Source organism: Gallus gallus, chromosome 5 (assembly GCF_016699485.2).
Source record: "Gallus gallus isolate bGalGal1 chromosome 5, bGalGal1.mat.broiler.GRCg7b, whole genome shotgun sequence".
NCBI lineage: Eukaryota > Metazoa > Chordata > Aves > Galliformes > Phasianidae > Gallus > Gallus gallus.
This window is the reverse complement of record NC_052536.1, coordinates 37,765,238-37,778,297: the sequence shown is the minus strand read 5'-3', so window position 1 is coordinate 37,778,297 and position 13,060 is coordinate 37,765,238. Positions and strand designations below refer to the sequence as shown.

Genomic DNA, 13,060 nt, shown 5'->3' with positions numbered 1-13,060 from the left:
GGGCACCCACCCGCTGCAGGAACTCCGTCCTCTCCTTCTTCTTGTTACGACATCGCGCTGCTGCTACTTTGTTTTTCTCCCGGCGCCTTTTCCTCCTCTCCTCTTCCTCATCAAGCTGCAATGAGATGCAGAAGTCCAGGTCAGAGCATCAAGGGGGCCATGGGAGGAGGCTGGGAGCCCCTAGCAGCCCTGATGCTACTCTCACCAGCAACATGGTCCCATCCTCACCAGGAACCAAGCACGTTGCTGCCAGAACATCACAGCTTGTCACATACAGACATCTAGAGGCACCATTCTGAGTATTCAAAGCATCAAACACACAGCTATAAGCAGGGTGCAGAGACACCTAGAAGAGCTTCCCAGCTGAGCCTGTTTGTTGCCCACTTCCAGTGCTGCATCCTCAGTGCTGGCCAAGTCACAGGGCCACTGCAGCAAGGCAAGGACAGGTGCTGCACCCCTGCTAAGGAAGCAGGACGCAGCAGCGTTGCCTGCCATGACTCAGTTGCTCAGTGTTATCTGATTCAAACCACACAGACCAGGCTAATAAGCCCTATGAGTCGAAAACCCATAATCAAAATACTTATGGATTTTTTACTACAAAGCCTGTGAAAATGGCCTATGGCATGCTTACACCTGAGGACTCAAACCAGCTCCTTCTCAAGAAAACTCTGAGTGGCAAAAAGCCTTGCAAATTCAGCATCCCCTGGCACTTCAGAACACATATAGGAGAAAAAGACCCCGTTGTCATTAAGACCCACAAACAATCATGCACCTTTGGCCCGGGACTCTGAAATTTGAGGTTTCAGACTGCACTGCCTCATTCCTAACAACTGACATCCCACAGCATACTCTTTTCAAATATAGCAGCAGAAACATTTACTTTACAATCACGTCCGCAGCCTACTTGCATGTTCTTTAAGGGCAACTCCAGTTTGACAAGGCAGCCTCCTCCTTTCTCTAGCGCTCCCCAGGTGAGTGTGATTAGAAGGTATCTCCAAGGGGAACCTTTCCCAGCACACACCATTTGGGCAGCCTAATTGCTCACTCTTGGGCTTAGGGACCTCAAATGGAGCTGTAGATCTCCAGTACAGAGGCCACAAAGTGGCGGTGAAAGTGAGGGCTGCTTAAGTGTCCCAGACAAAGATACACCAGGTGTGTCTGCAGGAAATGAAGGCTGCATCATCCAATCCAGGCAAGCTGCTAACATTCTTGTAGTCCACGTCCCACTAAACAGAATACCTCAACGTGACATGCAAGGATGGGATGAAACACTGTCTGGGCAGAATTAAGTAAGCTGCATGTCTAATGTTTAGAAGACAATGCCCAAGTTTCATAGCATTAACAGCTTTTGCATCTGCTGTACTTTACTTCCCAAGCATTATACCAAATTTGCAATGTTAGATAGAAAAAAATAACAGGCAAAGTCAGCAGAAACCACACAGATTTCCCACAGCATTGGGCTGCAACCACTCCTCTGCCACAGCAGTGCATGGGGTATTGTGCACTACGCCTGGGAGAACCAGGGAGGGATTTGCACTGATGCCCCAAAGGCCAGTGGTGGCAGTGGAAGAAATGACCAGGAAGGCTCTAACTCCATGCCCTGCTGCCTTGTCCTGGGAGAACAGTAACAGTGCAGCCCTCACTGTCTCTCTGGAAATGCCTACCATATTTCCATGCCCAGTTGCTCTGTTCAGTAGCAGTCAACTGACTCTCCCCTATTCCCTTCAGCTTCCCCAGTACCTCACAAAACACCAGCAAAGGGCCGTGTTTCTTAGATAGGGCGTACAGGGAGGTGAGCTCCGCTCAGATAGCAGAACTTGAATTCTTGGCTCCCCTTTTTGTTGCCCACAGGTCCTGTGACTTCAAGAAAGCAGCCTTCTTCCTTTCTACCTCTGTTTCAGCTCAAAATGGTGACCTGGCCCTGCTGCTAGGACTCAGCTCAGTTAGAGGCAAAAGGGAAGATGATGGAGCATCAGCCCCCCCAATAACATGTTGTAGCAATCAATCTGCAGGTGAGCCCTGTTGGTAGGAGGTTTTGGGTTGCCTCCTGAATTGCTCCAGCCAGCGGCATCCAGGACAGAGGCGGGCATCAGTGTGAGAGGCAGGACTGCTGCCTGTGGCCCAAGGGACACATCCTGTATGGGTTCTGGAGGCAGAAAAGTCTGGCAGCACCTTTTCCCCGCTGCCCCACAAAGAGTACAGGCTGCTCAGCAAGGCTCCCCACCTCCCCCCCACCAGTGCCAAGCACCCATTGGGTGAGCTCTGCACACCCTGCCACAGACAGACACCCCATGCCAGGGGATGCTGCTGCCCACAGCATAGAAGAGAAAGCTGTCTGTCCTCCCTGCACAGAGCAGGGCATGCTGGTGCCCAGGCTACTTGGGCTCCCACTCCCTGCACGAGGAAAGCAGCTGCAGGCTGCATTGCAAAACTATGCGTGGGTTGCTTCTTGGCTACTCATGGAATAAGCAGCCACTGCTTCAGCTCTTTGCTGCAAAGCCCATGCCAGGGACGCTCCATTTGCTGTCCTCGACTCCTTGGCTCCACAGCCCGTGTAGGGGAGGAGGAGGCCACAGGGGAGGTTGGCAGTCCAGGGGCTGTCAGTGGATTTCCTCTCATCTTTCCTCCACACAGTGTCTGGGCAAGCAGCTTAGAGCACATTCAGTGCTTACAGTGGGGCAGGACTACCCTGCCCCTGTTATGCAGAGCTGGTGGGACCGCATGCCCGCCCCCACAGGCACTGAAGGCAAGCAGCTGCTGCAGGGCCAGCTCCGAGGTGCCCCAGAGGAAGGGAGCTGTGCCCTTGGAGGGCAGGGCAGCACACAGCCTAAAGACTCTCTCTTTGTTTCACAGCACATATACCCATGAGAGTATTGCACCCACTGTTTGGAGCACGACATCCATGCAGACACAGCTTTACTACAAGCGCTGCTTTACGATAGGTATCAGGCCTGCAGCTGCATCCTGACCACGTCCTTTTCCAGTGCCAGCACGTTCCCAGCCAGCTGCAGGGCTTCTCTGGCTATTGCAGATCAAAAGCTGCTACAGGAGTAGCAGACTGGGGCCTCGAACTGAGGGATTTCTGTTTGCAGGCAGTGGGAGATGCAAACAACAGCAGTGAGGATCAAGGAGCCAGCTAAAACACGAGCCGAGAACACAAGGAAAACGCTGTGCAGCACCCAGGGCTCACGTCCACCAGAGATGGGAGGAAAGCACCTCATGAGCCCTCTGATAGCAGCCTTTGGACTCACCTCACTTTTCACAGGCTGGGGTCTCTTCCCGAGCTTCACCTCCAGGAAGTGGAGCGGTGAGATCATGGCCCCAATGTTGCGGATGTCGGCGTATTTCAGCTCCTCGGCTGTCAGGGCGGTGCCAGGCAGTCCTGTCAAGGGGCCGAGCCCTGGCAGTGCACCGGCCGTCAGGGACGGGTCGGGGATCTGCCCGGGCATCATAGCAGGGGCAGCAGCTCCGCAGGCTGGAGAGAGAGCAGGACATGGCCCGTTACCGCTGGCTCACAGCATGGCACAGAATTCCATCAACAGAGGGGTGGCAGCAGGGATAAGGGGACGACTGTCCCCCTCTGCTCTGCCCTCGTGAGGCCCCTCCGACCCCGTGAGGTCTCAGGCCCCCACATAAGAAAGACGTGGAGCTGTTGGAGTGGTCCAGAGGAGGCCATGAGAATGCTCAGAAGGCTGGAGCACCTCTCTTGTGAGGAAAGGTTCGGGGATCTGGGCTTGTTCAGCCTGGAGAAGAGCAGGAAGCTCAAAAGCAGAAGGAAGAGCAACTTTTTACATGGTCTGATAGCAATAGGACAAGGAGGAATGGCTTTAAACTAGAAGAGGGGAGATTTAGGTTAGATGTTGAGAATTTTTTTTCCCACTCAGAGAGCAGTGAGGCTGTGGTACGGAGTGCCAGGAGAAGCTGTGGTGCCCCATTCCTGGAGGCACTGAAGGCCAAGTTGGATGGGGCCCTGGGCAGCCTGAGCTGGTGGGGGGGCAGCCCTGCCTATGGCACGGGCTGAGGCTCTGCGGGACTTCAGGGTTCCTTCCAACCCAAGCCTTTCTGTGAGTCTTATTCTTATCTACATGAGAAGCGGCCAATCTTCCCTGGGGATGGCAAAGGCAAGGAGTGAGCAGAACCTGGCTGACAGAAATATATGAATCCTGAGAGGAAGGACATGCTACTGACCTGCAGATTAAGAGAAGAAGCCTGGGAGGCAAAGCACCAGAGAAACATCAGCTGGCTGCAGTGACTTACAGGATAAACAGTGATGTGGTCCTGTGGACTATTGGTTTTGCCAAACCTTTCTCTGGAGAAGACTGTGGTTTGCCCTTTACTGAGCGTTGGTGAATGAGGAGGTAGTGGACAAGAAGCAAAGGGCATTCTGAGGACCACAACGTGCCTGAGGCTGAGCGCCTTGGACAGGCTGAGCCTGCTGACTGGGGGCACGGCACACTGGGATCAAGGACAGAACAATGAGAAGCTGCTGAGAGAAAAGCCTGCTGCTGAGCAAACATCTCCCAGCACAAACGAGGAAACAAAGGCTGGAGGGGAGAGGAAATGGAGCAACGTGCAAAAAGCTTCTTCTATCAGAAAAGGAAAAAAAAATACAGCTTGGGTGAGAATAGGACTGGGACAAGCTTTGGCAAGTCATTTAGAGGCAGAAGAAAGCGGGTTACCAGGAAATGTGAAGAACAAGTGGCTAAGAGATGAAGAAATAAAATTAGACCTAAAATGAGAAGCCTGCAGAGCTGGAGCTGCAGTACCAGCCAAAAAGCAAAGGGAGCAGGTGGCTGTCAGCTACAGCATAAGTATGTCTCTGCTTGCGTAACAGGCGTGGGACACTCTCAAGTGACCCACTTACAACATGCAGAGTCACTTCTGTCCACTCAGCAAGCATTCTTCTTCCGCACCCTCAACACAACCACATGTCAACGTGTTCCTGTGCTGCTCTGTCCAGCCAAACCAATGCCAACACCCGTGGGGAGCCTTGGGGCAGCAACACCATCCTGCCTGCACCAGGAAGCAGAGGGACTGTGGCCTCAGCTCCCAGACAGCCATGAAGACAGAGGAACTGGCTAACAAGTGGAACTAAGGCCCCACAGAGCCACCACTTGGGGCCGGTCACAATGCAGGATTCAACAAGCATCTCTGGAAAGTCATGGATGCCTTAAGTCCCGAGCAGTGTGCACTCACCCAGCTCTTTATGAAGCATCTGCTTTCAGCCGCTAGGAGAGCAGGCAAAGGGCAATGCAGATGTTTGGTCCAGGCACCACAGCTGTGCTAAGCAGGCACTCACACGCATTGCCAGGCCAGCTACCACAGTTGCTCCGTGCTGGCCATCCTGGGTGACAGATCTGTATTGCCAGCAGGCCACAAACCCTTGCAAAGCTGCATGTGAGACATGAGTGATGGATCACTGAGCACAGAACAGATGAGGAAGAAGGGACCTCCGGGGTCACCTAGTCCAACCCCTGCTAGAGCAGGGTCAGCAGGAGCAAGCTGGAGTATTAATCACCAGAAACAGAGACGTTACAGGTTTCTTGACACTGGCACGTCCTCCTGCCCAGGAGTTTATTTGGTGCATTTGTTAATGTCAGGGAACAGGAGATGAGCAATGAATGGGAAGGAAAGCCAATCGTACAGGTTAGTCCAGAGCACAGAGGCAAATGAAAGCCGCACAGCTCCTAGCATGGGTGCCATACAAGCCATCCTGGTGTGACAGAGCAAGGGATTTGCATCAGAGTGCTTCTGCTATATGCTGTGAGCTGTCATATGCTCTAACCCGCCACCAAGGAGATCCAGGTGTCAGTGCAAGCTGTCCCACAGAGTGCATTCAGCAAGCAGCAGTGGGAATCAACAGGACTTGATAATCGGAGTATTATAAATGCAGCAACATGGTTACCGTAAAGAAGCAGTGGCATGCAGTGAGTGGGAAGCAAGCCTCTGCTCATCTGGTCATCCTTCAGGAGCAATGAGAAAGGGCAGCGCTGGTATGCAGGGGGGATGCTGGGCTAGGGGGAGTCATCTGCACAGGGACATGTCAGCCTGACAAGGAGCAGGTGGGAGAGACAGGAGATGAGTAACTTCTGGAGGAAAGCAATACTACCTGAGAAACAGATTCCTGCCCGTTTGGCCATAAAAGAGAAAGGGAAAATACCTGGCTGTGACACTTGACCTCAGAAAAGACCATATGTCAACTCACTGAGACTGCAGAGACCTGAAATGATCCAAAGCATTCATTCTTCCGCGACAATCTCTCAAGCAGACAGCTGCAATTCCACATTAGCAGTGGCTGCATTGCACAGTGCCAGGACACGGTTGCTTGCAGTGCTACAAGCTGTGGCCACCTCTCTGCCTGCCCTTCAGGTCTACGTGTAGCTTAAGGCATCCAGAAAGAAGGCACCATCCTGCACTAGGCTGTGCTCCAGGCAACCAAAGACCATACGAAGGTATGTGCCTAAATCCCTGTCATCTGTTCCTCTCATCCACCCCCGGCCTTCAACAGTCTGGGCATAACAAAACCAAAAGAAATCAGTGGCAGAAGTACATGAATTTCAAAGCCTGCCTCCTGTAAATACTGCATGAGCTGCCCTAGCTCACGCTAACCTGGGGCCTTGGTTCACCTTTTCCTATGTTTCAGGCTGAGACCTGACTTGAGTCCAGCACTGGATGCTTAAATTCAACCTGGATGCTAAATTCAACCCCCCTGGACTTGGGGGATCGGATTTAATTCATTGCTTTGCATCACGACACACAGCCAACTGCACCTACGTGCTGGGCTGGACTGCACAGGTCCTCTGCTACACAGAGTTCATGGTGACTATAACTTACGGGCTGGCTAACGATTGTGGAATAGATTACATTTTATCTGACCCACCTTTTCCCTCTGCCTCTGACCTGGTGCCTTGACGTGCCTTGAGACAGCCTGAGTGAAGGAGCTGGCCCAGTACCTACCTGACACCAAAAACTTATCCCAGACCCAGTTACTGCATTGGCAAAGCAGCACTGCATGCACACGCACGTCTGTGTAAAGTAAGCCTAAAGTTGTGCAAACCAAAGCATTAGTAGCCACCTGGAAGAACGCAAACCTGCATATCAGAACGAGCTGAGAACTAAGTGAGAAAGAAGAAAATGCCTCCTCCAAGTGAGATCCTGCTTAGGAGTCGGGCGGCTCAGGAGCATGCTGAGAAGTGCCAAGAGTCAAGTTAGACCTTGGAAAGGAATGTAAATCATTCCCAGCAGGGCTGCAACCACAGAATACAGGAATGGGGAGAGACGCCATCTCTCTGCAGAGCAGGGGGCAGTGAGAACTAACCCAGCCCAGCCCTCCATGCCCCCAAACCAGGCACTGCCACTCACTGCTGACTGAAAGGATTCTCTCCAGCACCTACTTTGTTCCAACCCAAGTCTCAGATACTTCCACCTTTCCTGGATAACGACAGAGGTAAGGAGCCAAAGTATCTCATTTTATTTAACACTTGGTCTTATTTCCGAGGCATTGCTCTGGAAGATGCTGACGAGCCTGCCTATAGCTCCAGCATATTTCTACCACATTCACACGTTAGGGCAGAAAGAACAGTTCAGGATCCGATCTGACCTTCAAGCTGTAGCTTTTCAATAACCAGACTTTGCTGAACGTGAGGAATACAGCTGGTACACCGCCAGGCTATAATTCCTCTCTGGATATTTCCTTGCAGTGTTTGTTATTTCTAAGGAACAAGAACCAACTCACTTCTGTATTCCTCCACTTTCTAACACTGTGCTTTAGCTGAGATTCTTACTAGATCTGTTCTTCTCATGAATTATCATTAACACCAACTTTATTCTCCATACCAAGCAACCCTTCGGTGTCTCCTCACATAAGAGAGAAGTTGTGCCATCGGTGACACCGAGCTTGCTGGTGTCCCACTGCTGAACCACACAATTCCTGCATTGCATCAGCTGCACACTTGCACATGAGAAAGCCAACAGCAGAGCAGCAAGGGGAAAGAGAATGTGTGTAGTCTTACATGTGACACTGCTATCCGCATGATGCCAGCTGCTCAAGTTTACATTCACTGGAGCTGCACGTTCTGCACCAATGCTATTTATTATTGTGCCGTAACATCTCAAGATGCTCCACAGTCAATGATGAGAAGACAGAGGAGGCTTTCTTAGAATTCCAGCCTAACGATGAGCAGCTTGTGGCGTTCAGTGCTCGCTTCAGCGACTAATCTCACAGCACAGATCTGGGCAGCACATGGTCCCGTGGCTCAGCATTCAGCTCGTACTGCTTCAGCTCTGCTCCTATGCTCCTTGTCCCAGCAAGTGCTGTAACGGGCTCTGACCTTTGGCCAAATCGTCTGTAAACACTCCTAATTACCGCAGTCACTTTTGCATCTTTGCTTTGGAATCGCTCTCTCTCTAATCTCAGACCCACACTCTATTGGCAAGTTCAGTTATTTTAGCCGCACTCATATCTCTAAGAAGCTGACAGCAGCACAGTATCCTTTTCTCACCTTTCCTGCTGCACCTTTCAACACCACTGATGCGTGGTTCTATCCTTTCTCCCCAGCCTTGCCTTCTGGCCAGCAGTTTGACAGCAGCCGATCCAGCACTTTGCTCAAGGCAGCACACAGTGCTCCCTGTATTGCTCCCACAGCCTGGGCCCGGCCTTCCCTGGGATCAGCTGCCTCGTGGGAAGGCGCTTCGCTGAGCTGCTGCTGTCCCACACCTTTGCTCAGCACTTCAGTCACACCGTCCCTCCATCCACTCCCGTTCTTTTCCTACAGTCCAAGCCTTCATTTGCTCGAGGGCTTTGTTTCGTGTTCATTTCCTCCGTGCTGATTTTGCTGCTGCTTTTTTTGGTGACTCCGAGGGTTGTTTTTCTCTTTTTTTTGAAGGAGCTGATATTAGCACAGCAGTTACAGCATCAATCTGATGAGCGTAGGCACAATCCACGCAGCCCAGGTCCCTGAGGGCTGTACTCCACGTGCTAGCCTACATTCGTGCTCCTCTGCCACCTCCTCAGTGCTATTCTTACCCACAGACTAAACCCGGCACAGGAATGGCCACCTGTGCAAAAGTCATACATTCATTTCCCTGTACAGAAGCAGCCTTAATTTGTACCCGCTGTTCCCCACATCCACCCTATGCCCCCTCGCTCACCCAGATGTGCAGTTTGCTCCTTTACAAATCCGCTGCGACTGCTGCACCATCGTGCAGAGAGGACCACAACATCACAAAGCACGTTCTGACAGCCACACTTCAATTTAGATCGCTACTGCTGTCTTATCAGCTCTGACAGCTTCCTCGGCGAGGGTGGGAGCTATTTACAATCTGATTTTCAGCTTCTTGTTAAGATGCTGGCTGTAAGTCGTGGTTTCTTCCAACACAAGCTGTACTGCCATCTGACATCTGCAGTGGTTGAACCAAGAACCCTTTCTATGCCCAGCCCAGCGCATAACACTGCCAACCTGGGCTTTTGCCACTCGGTAAATACCAGCATGGTTCTCTTGTGCCCACAACAAAAAGCACAGCGATAAGGCCAAGCCTGCCCTGCCAGCCCTCCCCGCTGCCTGCCCACTGCTTCTAGCCAGGCTCCACCTGGGTGTCTGCCACTGCCTGGCAGCTGCCATGCACAGGAGGCCTGCCAAACTCCGCCAGCCACCACACAAGCACCTTTGATCTCTTCATCAATACATCAGCACTTCCCATACTATTACCATTTGTACGTACAGCCTCGGAGCATCTACGTCACAGCGATCAGCCCTTCACCTGCTCGCGGCCAACAGGCAAGAACTGTGCTACGGAGATCAGAGGTAATGCTGCCATCCATGAGAAGCAACATTTGGCCTGTAGAGTGTATTATGGCTTTACTGTCATTTTTTACTATATTTGCTCCTGGCTATACAGTTTGCTTGGTCTGTATGTACATCGCATCCTTCCAGCTCCTTCTCATTGGCAGAAGGATGATTTATATGAAAGCCCTTTCCCGACATGCCCAACTTCTCATGCCTCAAGAATGCAACTTTCTAAACAAAGGCAGAGCAATTTGCTATTGCTTGCTCTGAAGCACGCTCACTTGCTTCTTCTCATCTAGGCACATCTGGCAGGGGAGGCTGCAGGGGGCTGAGGGTCACTGGAGCCCAGAAACACTTTCACTTCAAGCTTCAGCACCCAGTGCCGAAGGCAGAAAACCACTGCCTCACAATCCCGGTGCCAGGAGCATGCAGCCACTTTTTCCTTCTGCTGTCTAGAATGTGAAGTGCTCCCATTCCCAGGGGACTGGGATCTGCACAGCATGCCTGGTCTGACGTAGGCTGCGGGGTGACCTGTGGTACGGCGCTGCCTGGCTTCTCCTCATCTGTGTTTTTTAAGAGCAATAACTCCCAGTGTCAAAGGCCACACTGATTAGTATCAAGGTTGTTTACCAACCAGCAAAACACAACAGCAGCCAAGCCCTTTGGTTGTAACCTGTCCTTTCAGCTGCCATGTGCTACTGCTTGCAAACACGGCCTTAACCATCACTGTGCATTTATTCACTCACCTGCTGAACCCAGTGATGCAGAGGAACTCAACACCTGCGGCGTCCCGAAAGCACTGCAGAGACACCCATTGGGTTGAGCTGCGCCTGCCCCCTCTCTAGCAAGGCTACAGGATTAATGAGTGGCATCCAAAGAATTTCCCCCTTGCCTGAACACCAGTTTGAGGCATGGCAACAGTATGGCTTACCAGCTCAGCATGCCGCTTCTGCGAGCCAGACACTGCAGTGCCATGCTGACACCACGCTTCACTTCCATCTCCAAGGGACAGACAGCTCCTGCAACCCAGCCCGGGGTTTACAAGGCCAAAGCAGCACGTATGCCCCTTTCAGACACCACCAGCTGCCCATCCTGTTCTTGCCTCCCATAGGTAACCCTGTGGAGCAAGCAGAGTACCGCAGGGTCTGTGAATACCCTACTGCGTAACATCTCACCCTAAACTACTGAGCTGTTGCAAACGGACTGCACGGCCTCGATGCTAAGCAGAGGAAGGAGCTTTGAAGGGCAGATCCTCAGGAGGTGGAATTCTAAACCCATTTCTTGAGTGGGAACGGCCTGGCTCAGCTCTGAGCACAGAGCTGCACGCAGATGGCAGTGTGAACGCCCAAGTCATTCCCAGTCAGAAGGCTGTGAAAAGCTTTCTGGTGGCAGCACAGACCTCGCTGCCTCCCTGCTCTCCTCCATCAGGGGGGCACCCATCACCCTGCACCATGCCCAGGGGCAGCCCGGGGCGCACAGCCTCCTGCCATGCTGCAGCCCCCCCAGCTGCACCGCACCATCGGGCCCCACACCTGTCCGATGCTGTGACTTATTCCCATTATGAGTGGAGAAATCAGTCCTCCTCCTTCCCCAGCATTTTACTTCATCCCTTCTCAGGGCAGTAAAAAGCTACGGATTAGCATGATGCTGTACCCCCACCACTGCAATGCAGTGATTGCCTTGGAGCAACCTGTAGCAGCAGGGGTTGCACAGCACCGGGCGCAGCAAGGCTCCTTGCAGCTACTGCAATTAATTATCTGTCTCTGGTGCAGAGATTTGTGGCCGACATTTACAGTGCCACACTGCACACTGGTGGGCAGTACAGAGCAGGAGGGTAAAAAGCTGTCCTATTCCTGCTTAGAGCAGTTGAAATGGAATCACGGACGAGGAAATGCGCTGACCTGAGCCAGGCTGCAGCTCAGACACAGAGGTGAACAGCAGATGTGTTATCATTCCCCAGGGCCTTCCACAGCCACATATGGGCAGGGTTGGAATCCTTCTCAAGAGACGACTCTTCTCGGGCACAGAGCTCCAACCTCAAGGGACAAGGAGGGCTACAAACTCCAAAAAGCTATGTTCCGAATGTTGATGTGGCCAGCTGTGCTGGTCACTCGGCTACGGCTAGATGCAGTAGCCCTGCTCAGTGGAGGATCACACAGATCTGCAGCTCCCACTGCACAGCAGCCTTCAGTGCTGGGCTGGTTTCTGGGCAGTCAGAGCAACACAGCAATCCATGCAAGCAGTCCAGACAGACAGCAGCAGGCCTGCTGTGCCTGCCCCGTGCTGGGCTCACGCTGTGGGACGCTTGCAGGACGCTACACACCACTGCTCTCCCTGCCCTGGTCCTGGGGTAGCCGGGACTGACAGGGCACAGCCTCCTGCAGAGAGAAGAGCTTCTAAGAGCTTCACAGGCTCGCGGCACTGCGTGCTGCCAAGTACTCGGCCCAGGCCACGCAGCTGAAGCAGCAAGCATCAGCACAGCAAAAAAATGCACAGCTCAGAACAGCGCAGCAGGGCACAATGCAGCGATGGAGAGCACAGGGAGCAGGAGGGAAGGTCTGCTCCTCCGCAGGCAGAAGCACAGCGCAGACTGCTGCATCCTGCAGGGAAAGTCACGCTCAGCTGTACAGAGGAGGGAGAAGCATCCACGGCGAGGAGCAGAGCAGCAACCTGCAGTCAGCTCCCGGCCGACCTCATGAAATCCCGAGGAACTGACGGCCAGCCACTGCCTGACACAGGGATGGTTTGGACAGCAGCTCCCACCCACGCACTCACCCCCACACAGAGAGCTTTTCTCATTTTTGAATCACCAGGAGTCATACTGAGGATGTGAACTCCAACAGCCAGTATTCCCAGACGTCCCCCGAAAGCACTAACCAGCCAATTCCCACTGCAGCTCCGGCAATGGCTTCCACATAGAGATCTTCACACAAGTTGCCTCAAAACTAGCTAAAAAATCTCCGTCTGAGCTGCTGCAGCATTTGTTTCTGCTGAGCTCCGAGTCCAAACACACACACACACACACACACACACACGGTTTGGCAGTGGTTGTGTTCCAGGGCTGGTAACACAAGCCATGAAGCTGGCTGCCAAGACAAGCAACAGAACGAGCCAGGCCCCATTTCATTGGCCACCATACGCTGCATATGGCCCTGGAAGCAGCCAGCGCTGTGTTCTCACCCTCCTTGAAGGCATAGGAGACCCTGTGTTTTCAAATACACCTCCACAGGGCCTTCATTAAAGGAAAATGGAAACATAATGGGGCTCTCGCTCTC

At 52.7% G+C, this 13,060-nt stretch overlaps 1 protein-coding gene across 3 annotated transcripts in view; it reads right to left on the bottom strand.

Annotated features, from left to right (window-relative positions):
• The window catches only part of JDP2 (Jun dimerization protein 2), a 40,527-nt gene that overhangs the window by 3,066 nt on the left and 24,401 nt on the right, over positions 1-13,060 (bottom strand). For 2 of the 3 annotated variants that reach the window (XM_040700998.2, NM_001277887.2), the window contains exons 2-3: positions 3,252-3,475; positions 11-115 (exon numbers count right to left, since the gene is read on the bottom strand). In XM_040700998.2, coding sequence (XP_040556932.1) covers positions 11-115; positions 3,252-3,452 — 306 coding nt within the window. In that variant the 5' untranslated portion in view covers positions 3,453-3,475. Of the gene's footprint in view, positions 1-10; positions 116-3,251; positions 3,476-12,662; positions 12,778-13,060 lie in introns of those variants that run through there. The other variant, XM_046941773.1, reaches the window with a different exon arrangement.